The sequence below is a fragment of the Leptonychotes weddellii genome, chromosome 15 (assembly GCF_054177405.1).
Source record: "Leptonychotes weddellii isolate Sample4059 chromosome 15, ASM5417740v2, whole genome shotgun sequence".
Lineage (NCBI taxonomy): Eukaryota > Metazoa > Chordata > Mammalia > Carnivora > Phocidae > Leptonychotes > Leptonychotes weddellii.
The window spans coordinates 20,098,981-20,109,766 of record NC_138383.1 but is presented as its reverse complement, the minus strand read 5'-3'; the positions used below and the strand labels follow the sequence as shown (position 1 = coordinate 20,109,766).

Here is a 10,786-nt window from a genome sequence, read left to right as displayed (position 1 = left end):
AAGATTTTATTGCGAGAGAGAGAATGAGAGACAGAGAGCATGAGAAGGAGGAGGGTCAGAGGGAGAAGCAGACCTCCCGCTGAGCAGGGAGCCCGATGCGGGACTCGATGCCGGGACTCCAGGATCATGACCTGAGCCGAAGGCAGTCGCTTAACCAACTGAGCCACCCAGGCGCCCCATCCAGTCTTAATTAATAAAATATTATTAAAAAAATAAATAAAATAAAATAAAATAAAATATTATTAATACAGCTGAGCCCTCTGAATACTTCTTTCTCTAATCACATGCCATGTTTGCCTCACAATCTAATTCAGTGTTTATCATCCCCTTACATTTCTTTGTCCTTTTACTACATATGGATGTCATGATTTTCTTTTAAATATACTTTTGAACTCTGCTTTTTTTCTTTTTTTTTTTAAAGATTTTATTTATTTATTTGACAGAGAGAGACACAGCGAGAGAGGGAACACAAGCAGGGGAAGTGGGAGAGGGAGAAGCAGGCTTCCCGCCGAGCAGGGAGCCCGACGCGGGGCTCGATCCCAGGACCCCAGGATCATGACCTGAGACGAAGGCAGACGCTTAACGACTGAGCCACCCAGGCGCCCCGCTTTTTTTCTATTTTAATATCTGTATAATATTATCTGTGAATTGTAGTTTTTTTACCTGGTTTGCTGCAGACAACAGTCTGCATCTTGCGGGAGAGATTAGTCAGCTCACATAAGAAGATATATACACGATGGCACTCGAGTTCATCCCAACCTGCTGTTAAGGTCTGAGAATAATAAAATAAAGGAAACATTACGGATGTTCAGACCATCAAATCAAAATGTAAGTCACTGCTAGCTTATGAGCATAACTGCTGTAGCACATGATTGAGGTGATGTGCAACTTTTATCCATTATGGAATGTTCAGATTAATAAGAAAATTTACATAAACAAATCCTAGAAATGCTCCAAAACCCAGTTTCTTTTTGGTTGTAAAGGGAGTATCCTTTCAAATGGTACCGAATCCTGAACTCTGACAGTGTGGGTAAAGTAACAAAGGCCAAAATCCTAGAACACAACATTAGATATCTGACTCACAACCATACTGTAGTTTAGTTTTCAACAGAATCCCTTTGAGGTCCTCTAGTTACCATTTATGATATTGCTTACAAATGATAATGATCTCTTTTTTTTTTTTAAGATTTTATTTATTTATTTGAGACAGAGAGAATGAGAGAGAGAGCGAGCGCATGAGAGGGGGGAGGGTCAGAGGGAGAAGCAGGCTCCCTGCCGAGCAGGGAGTCCGATGCGGGACTCGATCCAGGGACTCCAGGATCATGACCTGAGCCGAAGGCAGTCGCTTAACCAACTGAGCCACCCAGGCGCCCCTCTTTTTTTTTTTTTTTAAGATTTTATTTATTTATTTGACAGAGAGACATAGCGAGAGCAGGAACACAAGCAGGGGGAGTGGGAGAGGGAGAAGCAGGCTTCCTGCTGAGCAGGGAGCCCGATGAGGGGCTTGATCCCAGGACCCTGGGATCATGACCTGAGCCGAAGGCAGACGCTTAACGACTGAGCCACCCAGGCGCCCGATAATGATCTCATCTTAATGCGACAATTATGAGCATTTACTAATAACATTTTGATGTGAACGAGCAAAAATTTTTTATTAGGACAAAGTTTAATAATTATCTTTGAGCCAACCAGAATGTACAGTTAAACATACATGAAAAGGAAATTCAAATGGTACGCCACTCTAGTTAGACTTTGAAAAGGTTGATTAATCATAAATTTTTCTTAAAACAGTTGAATTGGATTTTAGTAGTTTAAGAATTAATCTCATTCTCTGTGGAAGGACATAGAAGAAACTGCTAACAACAGTTACTTCTGTTGAAGTCAACTCAGTAGACCAGAGACAGGCCTTGATGGTAGAGTTACTTTTCATTTTATACAAGTTTGTACCTTTTGAATTTTATATAAATATATGTGTTTATATTACCTGTCCTTCTTCCCCCAAAAGCAAAAATCTATCTTAGAAGAGGGATGGTAGGAAGGCAAAAATGTACCTGTAAAAACATGCCATAACATGGTAATCCTAAACATTGGATAGGAGCTGCACAGCCATTGAATTTAAAACAGGAAACCTGTAAAGAGAACAACTATTAATTCCTCTTTTTCAGTGGAACTGTACAACGACTGGACATTGAAATTTAATGGAAATATGCAAGAATTTTTCAGTATTAATTGAAAATAACTAAAATGCTAAATAATTAGCATTGTGTTACATAGGTAAGATCACAAAAGAAATATAAAACAGTCTATCTTAAAGGAGTTCATAAATACATGCATGTGAAATTATTTTGATAATTCAGGTTAGAATATACATAAATGTTAAAATGACTAAATATACACTGTATCAGATACTGTGAAAGCAGAAACAAGATAAATTTGGGAATGATCAAAACAGCTTCTGAAGCATGTGAAAAAAGCATTGTCTTAAAGTAGGATTCAAATGTAAGAAATGAGAGGTGACCTGGGTGGCTCAGTCATTAAGCATCTGCCTTTGGCTCAGGTCATGATCTCAGGGTCCTGGGATCAAGCCCCGCATCGGGCTCCCTGCTCCACGGGAAGCCTGCTTCTCCCTCTCCCACTCCCCTTGCTTGTGTTCCCTCTCTCGCTGTGTCTCTGTCAAATAAATCAAATCTTTTTTTAAAAAAATATAAGGAATGAAAAAGATAGGAAAGATAGGTGAGGGGAACAATAAGGACAAAATTGTATAGTGGTAGGAATAAGAAGCTTTATGTGGGAAGAAGGATACGACATGCTTAACTGGGCTCAATGTAGTAGGGAGTAAGGTTGTACTGTCAGGAAGAGCCCTAAATACCAGCTACAGACTTTAGACCTTATCTTCCTGAAATTGAGTAGCTACTGAAAGATTTTTTAAGTAAGAAAATTAACTCAATGAAAGGGATGAATAACCTTGATTCAGCATACAGAATGTCTTGGGAAGTAAAGAAATAGATGCAGAAAGATCATCTGAGAAGCTGCTGTAATAATATAGACCTGAACTCAGTGCAAATACTGACATGAAAAAAAGCTAATGCATCAGAAACAGTTTGCATACTACTGAGTGTAGAACTGAACCATCAGTGTTGGATGTATGTTTGAGTTTGTATAGTGAAACTCAAAACTTATTCAGAGATTATGCCTAAACACATGGATACACATTCAAGTCATAAATCATCATAAACATTTTATTTTTAAAATGTTTTAAAGATTTATTTATTTATTTTAGAGAGAGTTAGAGAGAGAGTGTGTGCATGTGTGCGTGGGAGGGTAGAGGCAGAGGGAGAGGGAGAGAGAATCTCAAGCAGACTCCCCATTGAGCGCCGAGCCTGATACAGAGCTCAGTCCCACGACCCTGAGATCATGACCTGAGCTGAAACCAACAGTCAGACGCTTAACCAACTGAGCCACCCAGACGCTCTCAAAAGTTTTGTTATTTTAATATTAAAAATACTTTCCTATGTTTTCATACATTTATAAACAGTAAGATTAACATTCAGAAATTATTTCATTTTAATAAAATATCTAAAACACTTTAAAACAGCCTCAGGACTCTCATGTAGGATAAAAAATACTTTTATACTCTGATAAATCTAATAAACTTGAATGATATTCTTAGGTATACATAAAAATTGTTTTATGATAAGTAAAAGACTACTATATTTTGGTGTTTTATAATCTCTGGGTACTTGGTATAGTATTAGATTATCATCAATCAATTATTAGTACTAATTCATGAAATTCTAATAATTGAAGATGGATCTAAAATGAGTGTAAGATATTAATAAAAAATATCTTTACTAGAAATCAAGACTGTGAACCAACTGAGAAGTGTGATCTTACTTCTGCCAGTATCTTGTGAATGTACTTTAGTCTTTCCCTTGTGGGTAGCAGCAACGTACATCTTTTAAATAGCAGACCTGAGAATGTAAAGAGACACATGAAAAAAATGACAATACAATTAATGTAAGAGTACTTGTAAAGTACAGCATAACATTTCCTTGAAAGCCAAGTATGGTAAATCACAGTGGACTGTGAGCTGATATGGTTCTGAAGAGGAAGTTTGGGAGCAAGGGTACCAAACACTTACAATATATGGTGTTTACCAAGTAACTGTGATGTCCACTAAGTGGTATAAAATCTTACAAAAATGATGAAATTGATGTTATAAGACAGATATTGAAAGTATTTAGATTTAAAAAGATATAACAACAGACACAAAGATACACTAGTGGAACTGTCTCTTTATTCTATAGAAAACAGATTCAAATATTTCTTGAAATTAACATGTTCACAAAGGAAAATGCTTTAAGAGCTTTTAATGTAAAACATGGAAAGAATGAGAAAAGCGATTTTGTATTCCTTTCTCCATATAAAATTTTTTTTAAATCATAAGTACTTAAAATTTCAGAGGTTAGAAGTTATTTTCACTCACAGAAAGTATCCAGTTTGGATGAAATATTCATTTCTTCCTTCAAAGATATCCTTTTATGGGGCATACATGTTAAGAATGTATAGAATTTTGTGTTCAGATATTTTAAAAAAGAAAAAAAACCAGTGTGACATATAACTTGAACTACAGTGACAGAAGTGTATGATTTGTTTCCTCTAACTTCATGTGTTCTGTTTTCCTAAAATGGCAATACATTGTTAACATTCCTATAAGGGCAATGTTTTCCTTACACTAAAAATAAGATATATGGTAGGAAAATAAATACCTGAATATCATGAATTTCTCCATTTTTATCTTCTCTGCATTTACTTTTTTTTTTTTTAACATATATGATAGCTGCTTTATATAATTCTGTAGAATCTATGGGAATCTAATTTATTTTTAGAAGTTGCTATGTTTGGACAACACATGACCAGAATTGAGTTTGAATATAAACCCTCCTTATTTTTGTACATAAAAAGACATTTTCAGTGTTTGGTTTTTAAGCTGAGTTCTTTTCCTTTCATGTTTTGGCATCCAGTCCCATGGCAGATCATAGCTGGGGAAGTGTAAGCTATAATTGTATGCTGGTTGCTTTTTCTAATGTAAAACTCCTATTTTTAAGGATTGCAATTTACCATAAAAACCAATACTGGCTGACTTATTTATTTTTTTAACACAGGTGCTCTGCTATACCCTTTAGAGACCAACTTTTAAAATTTCTTCCTACTAAAATAGAGTCAGACGTAATGTTCTTTTCACACTGGCCATCTGTGCTGTCTTGTATGAAGAAGCAAATTAAAATTTTTAATCTTCAGAGCACAGAATTCTGGAAATGTTATTTTAATGTCTGAAAACAAGAACGGATCAGATAGGAATGGCAACATGAGAAAATGGTAAGTACATCAAACATTTACCTAAAGAATCAGTCATAAGCCAGGTGTCTGCACCAAAACTAAATGGAAGGTTGAAATCATTACACGAATAAAACTGTTTTTAAAAGCTGGCTATTAAGATCAATACATATTTGTATTTTTCACTGAATTATCCAAATAATTATCTTAATGCTTTTTTGCTTCTTTGAGCGACTGAGTCTTGGTCAGGGAGAAAAAAAAAATTCTTTCAGGTCAAAACCAAAAAATAAGCTCTTTTACTGTACCACTTATTCTGCAACTGAGGATGTTTGAAAAAAGATATTTACAATGACATGTAGCAAAAAGTCTTGCTATATTCTATTACAGGTTTTACTAAGTCTAATCACAAATACTGAAACCAATAACACTGTAATCAGATTACATACCTTTCATTTAATCTTATTAATCTAAATATAATAGTAATTTTATTAATATCAAATATACTTTTATATATTTACACATGGATATAGTCTTATTTTATTATCTTAAAGCTAGGCATTGTTGGGCTACTAAAAGGTAATAATTATTTAACTTCACTATTATGCCTTTATTTAAAAATTGAAAACATCACCTTAATTTTTGGTTTTATTGCTATGCTTCGGTTAATTATAAGGTAGTTTCATAATTAAACTGGTGCCACTAGTCAAGTCAAAATTAGAATTTTATTTCAGCACAAAATTAGAATCTTATTTCAGCACATCAGTGAATGGGGTGAAAGACATAGATGATTATAAATCAAGGGAAGAGATTATATGGAATTTCCTTTGATAATTTATTATAGCATAATGATTTATTAGTAAATGTGTGGAGTACTTAAGAAAAACACATTGTTTCTGATAAGAGAATAAGTGATCTTCCACCATAATGTGTTTACATTTCTTTTCAATTTTAAGGACTAGATTATGGTTGAAAGAGAAAAGAAGTTTAGAAATAAAACTCATTAGATCCACAGGAAGTAAAGCATTGAAAATACATCAATTTCACTGGTAAGCCACCCAGACAATAAGCAAAGGTGACACTGTATGCACATGAATCACAAGGACTGATACTTTACATTAAAGTGCATTCTCTCATCTTTAAAGATACGTATAAGGGACTATTATGGGAAAGTCTTCACACTAAAGAATAAAAGCATCATAGAAATAGGCACACTTTAAGAAATATCCCATTTCCCACAGGTCTTACAGAATTGTTTAATAAAATCCCCTTAATTAAGTGTAGTTTTTTACTTGTTACAATTCTCATTACATAAATTACCTAGAGATCTGTAATGTTCCAGTATGGCAGAGTCTTGTCTCTTGCTAGGCAGCTCAAGGTTATGAAAATCCTGTAGTAAAAGTCTTTTGCTTCCTGACGAGGTTGAAATATAATTAATAATGTGCTGGCTGACTGTTTTGGACACCATGCTTAGCATGCTGATATCCTTCACTACCAAAAGAAATATATATACATATATATATAAATAGCTTAATTACAAGAACATCATTATTATTACAATCTATTAACTTATAAGTTAGCTCATTAATAATATACTAAATAATAAAATATATAAAAAAGTGGGGAAAAGGGGAAAAATCTTAAAATTGTTTTAAATCTCCTGTTCAATGAATTGGAAATATTTAGGGATGTAACAGTCAAGTTACCATGTTGTTATAATTAGAGGCATGCTTTAAAGAGTTTGAGTGTCATACTTTCTTCATTGTACCTCTTACCTAACAATGATGAAACTTTAGAAAATAAACATAATGTAAATACCATTAATATTCTAGCAGAGCCTAAGATGACAAACTAGTTCTTGAGGGGGGAAAAAAATATTCAAGTGTTTATATAGCCTACTCATAGTTCCCAGACCTCACCTGACAAATATCTTAAGATTATTTGGAATATTTCCAATGGCAAGGCTTTAAAATTTCCAAGCGTTGATAAGGGCTGAGAATCTGAGCCAAGGGTGTTGGAAAAATAGCTGCTGGATCGACGATTACTACGTCTATATTTCTGGTTGGGAATCAAAGTGAAACTGGTATTTACTCTAGATGCCATCCTTTTTCTTATCTCATGAATTTATCCTGGTTAGAAAAATAAAATACAAGAGACAAAGGAGAAAGGAAATTATAGCAACAAAGAGCTGTTTTTTAAAATGAAGAAGTTGATACTTTGATGGGCAATAGCTGTCTATCTATTTACAAAACTTTTTTTTAAGTGATCTCTACCCCTATCGTGGGGCTCAAACTTATGACCCCAAGATCAAGAGTCACATGCTCTACTGACTCAGTCAACCAGGCACCCCTCTATTTACAAAACTTTTAATATAATGTCCAATTTACGGAGTTCCCACCAATAAGAGTGTATTTATTCATCTCACATGATATTAAATGTTTAAAAGTCTTTTCCCTCTTAGCCAAATATTCTAGATAAAGAATTTTAGTAGAGTAAGAGACATGTATTTGGATGAGATATAGTCTAAGAAAATATACAAAATCTTTAAAAAGTAAAAGATTTGACACAAAAAACCAATATAACAAATTCAAAACATTCAAGATCTGTCGATTAGTATGTTGCTTTTATAATCTTTACCTTCTAAAAAAATATCAAAATATCAATGTACCTTTAAAATTTTGTAGTAAAGTTTTTCTGTTTCTTTAAAACTGAGTACTGACATTTCCTTTGTTGGAAACAGTAAAAATAGAGATAAGAAATAGAAATTCCAAGTTTAGACCTTTTAAAATTTACGAGTTCTAAAAGATTAAGAAGATTACAATACTATTACCAATTATGTGCTGTGCTGTATAACACAAATAAACAGTGAAATTAAAGTCTTGTAAAATTAAAGACTAGAATAAATAAATGAACAATGATTTTCATCCTAATTCCACTTTTGGTTACTTATAAGTCTTAGGAAGGGCCTACACAACTTGATTTTGAAGTGAACATTTCTTAGACAGAACTTATTAAAATCACTGATAATTTACTTACACCAAAAAATAATTCTTAAAAAAATATTCATAATAGGCAGTGACTTTGTGTCACTATTGCTCCAATTCAGAAAACATTGTCTTTTGTATATGTACATGTGCACGTACATGTACATATACATAACTACAACTCCAATCTAAGGCTCCCTGTTTCTGAAGTAACAACTAAGACATTTCATCAAAGAGTTACAAATATATCTGACCCAAATGCATTTTCTCCTTTTGTCACAAACTTGCTAAAATCACATTGTTACTTATTCATTTAAAAGGTTACATATCAACTTAAAATTAGTTATACATTCAAAAACATGGCCAAGAAATTTAGTTCTTAGTGAAAAACATACTGTGAACCTCCTTTAAAACAATACCATAGCACTTTGTTTTAGCATTCCATGAGCACTTAAATTAGAAGCTATTTTAAAGTAATCAGTAAGGGCGCCCGGGTGGCTCAGTCGTTAAGCGTCTGCCTTTGGCTCAGGTCATGTCCCAGGCTCCTGGGATCGAGCCCTGCATCGGGCTCCCTGCTCAGCGGGAAGCCTGCTTCTCCCTCTCCCACTCCCCCTGCTTGCATTCCCTCTCTCGCTAGGTCTCTCTCTGTCAAAAAAATAATAAATAAAATCTTTTAAAAAAAATAAAATAAAATAACCAATAAAATTACACAAGTAACATATCCCATGTCAAAAAGTTTATAAAATACAGCAAAACAAAAAGAAGACAATTAAATTCACTTATAAACACTTTGGTTTATATCATTCCAGAATCATATATATATATACAACTATATAGAGAATATATATATATATTCTAACAAAAAAAAATCACTGTTCATACTATTTTGTAATCTGCTTTTTTCAACTGTAATTTTAAGTAAAACTAATTTCTTTCCATGTCAATAGATACTTCTACAAGTATATATATTTTAAAGGCTGCATGTAAATCCACCAAATGGAAGAATGTTGATTTATTTAATCCATGAGGTTGTTTTTAACTTTTCACAGTAGGCACTTTAAAGCATTTTCATTGTAATAAAATTATAAAACTGGCCTAGGATTTGTCCTGTCTCTGAGGAACGTGTAAAGTGAGACTTGGGTGGGGCCTGTGGGCTCTTCACAGACTCACTGACACCTGGGACCCAGGGGACTTCAGCGTGTCAACCACTGAGTGTGTATATTTAAACCTCCGAGAATTAAAACGCATTGGGCCCATTCTTTTAACACCGAAGTCTCCTCTTATAATTCCTTATTTTCCTCACTCAGACCTGGTCGCTTTGGGGGGAATGCAGGCTTTTCTGAAAATCCTGAAGGTGTAATCCCAGACTATTTCGGGTTTTCTCCCCCCTCCCCCAAGAGAACGAGAATCACTGACCAAAATAATAGTAATAAAATGTTTCCATGCCTCCGTTCCACCCTACTCGTTATTGACTGTGAAAGGCTTTGAGGGCCTTCTTGGCTGAACTTCCCCCCCCTTTCAGAGAAAACCGTCCAACAGCAATTCACCGCGATTTCTATTTTGTTCCAACCTAAGAAAACCCTTAAAAGAGACCCACCACATCTGCTCGGGTATTGGCCCCAAACACCTCCAGAGAGGTAAACCAGGGACACCATAAAGCATAAACTGGCCAATATAAGAATCCAACCACATGGTGATGCATTTTTTACCCCCTTCAGTCCATGAAAAGATGAAACTATCTCAAGAAAGTACTGGGGAAAAAAAAATCTCTTTTTACCACAGATTTTGACAGTTTTCCGGCTAAGGAATCACAGGCAAATGGGATTTAGTTGTTCTGCCCCACCATCCTCAAATTTCTTAATGTTTAAAAAAGAAAATATCTCCTCAAGGTTTTCCCGCCGGCTTGAGGGCGAGTCCAGCTCCAGTCGGCTCCGGAGCTGCGTTCCCGCCTCCCAGGCGCCCCCGTGGCCTCAAGAATATTTTAGAACCCTCCCAGGAGCCCCAGCGGGAAAGAAGCCCCGCCTCCTCACGAATAGCAAGACACGCCCCCCGCTCCCATAGTGCCCTCCTCCCTCATGAATATTTTAGAACGCTCTCAGGAGCCCCCGTAGGAAAGAGACCCCACCTCCTCATGAATAGTAAAAGACCGGCACCCAAGAGTGCCCCCACGCACAATGAATAATTAATGAGGATGAGGTCCTCGGAGCCCAAACCGAGCCCAAGCTGAAGACAGGAAGGGGTGGAGCCGTTAGAGCCTGGGGGAGGGGAGGGTGCAAAGGAAGAGCCCCAACCTGGCGCTCCAGGCGTCTGTTCCAAACCACTTCGTTTCCTTTCAACCTAGTTTTGAGCCCGTTTTTTGTTCCCCCTGCCCCCACCCCAGAAGGGTAACTTACAAGAGCTTTCATCAAAACTAATGTTGGAGGAAACCTGCAGACATTCCTTTTTAAACCTACCTGGGTTCCTAGAAT

At 35.5% G+C, this 10,786-nt stretch overlaps 1 protein-coding gene across 1 annotated transcript in view; it reads right to left on the bottom strand.

Moving 5' to 3' along the window:
* Positions 1-10,234, bottom strand: part of FBXO47 (F-box protein 47) — a 24,433-nt gene extending 14,199 nt beyond the window's left edge. The window contains exons 1-6 of the mRNA XM_081805086.1: positions 10,096-10,234; positions 7,254-7,463; positions 6,655-6,825; positions 3,895-3,971; positions 2,052-2,129; positions 664-772 (exon numbers count right to left, since the gene is read on the bottom strand). Coding sequence (XP_081661212.1) covers positions 664-772; positions 2,052-2,129; positions 3,895-3,971; positions 6,655-6,825; positions 7,254-7,437 — 619 coding nt within the window. The 5' untranslated portion in view covers positions 7,438-7,463; positions 10,096-10,234. The remainder of the gene's footprint in view (positions 1-663; positions 773-2,051; positions 2,130-3,894; positions 3,972-6,654; positions 6,826-7,253; positions 7,464-10,095) is intronic.
* Positions 10,235-10,786: the final 552 nt, after the last annotated feature.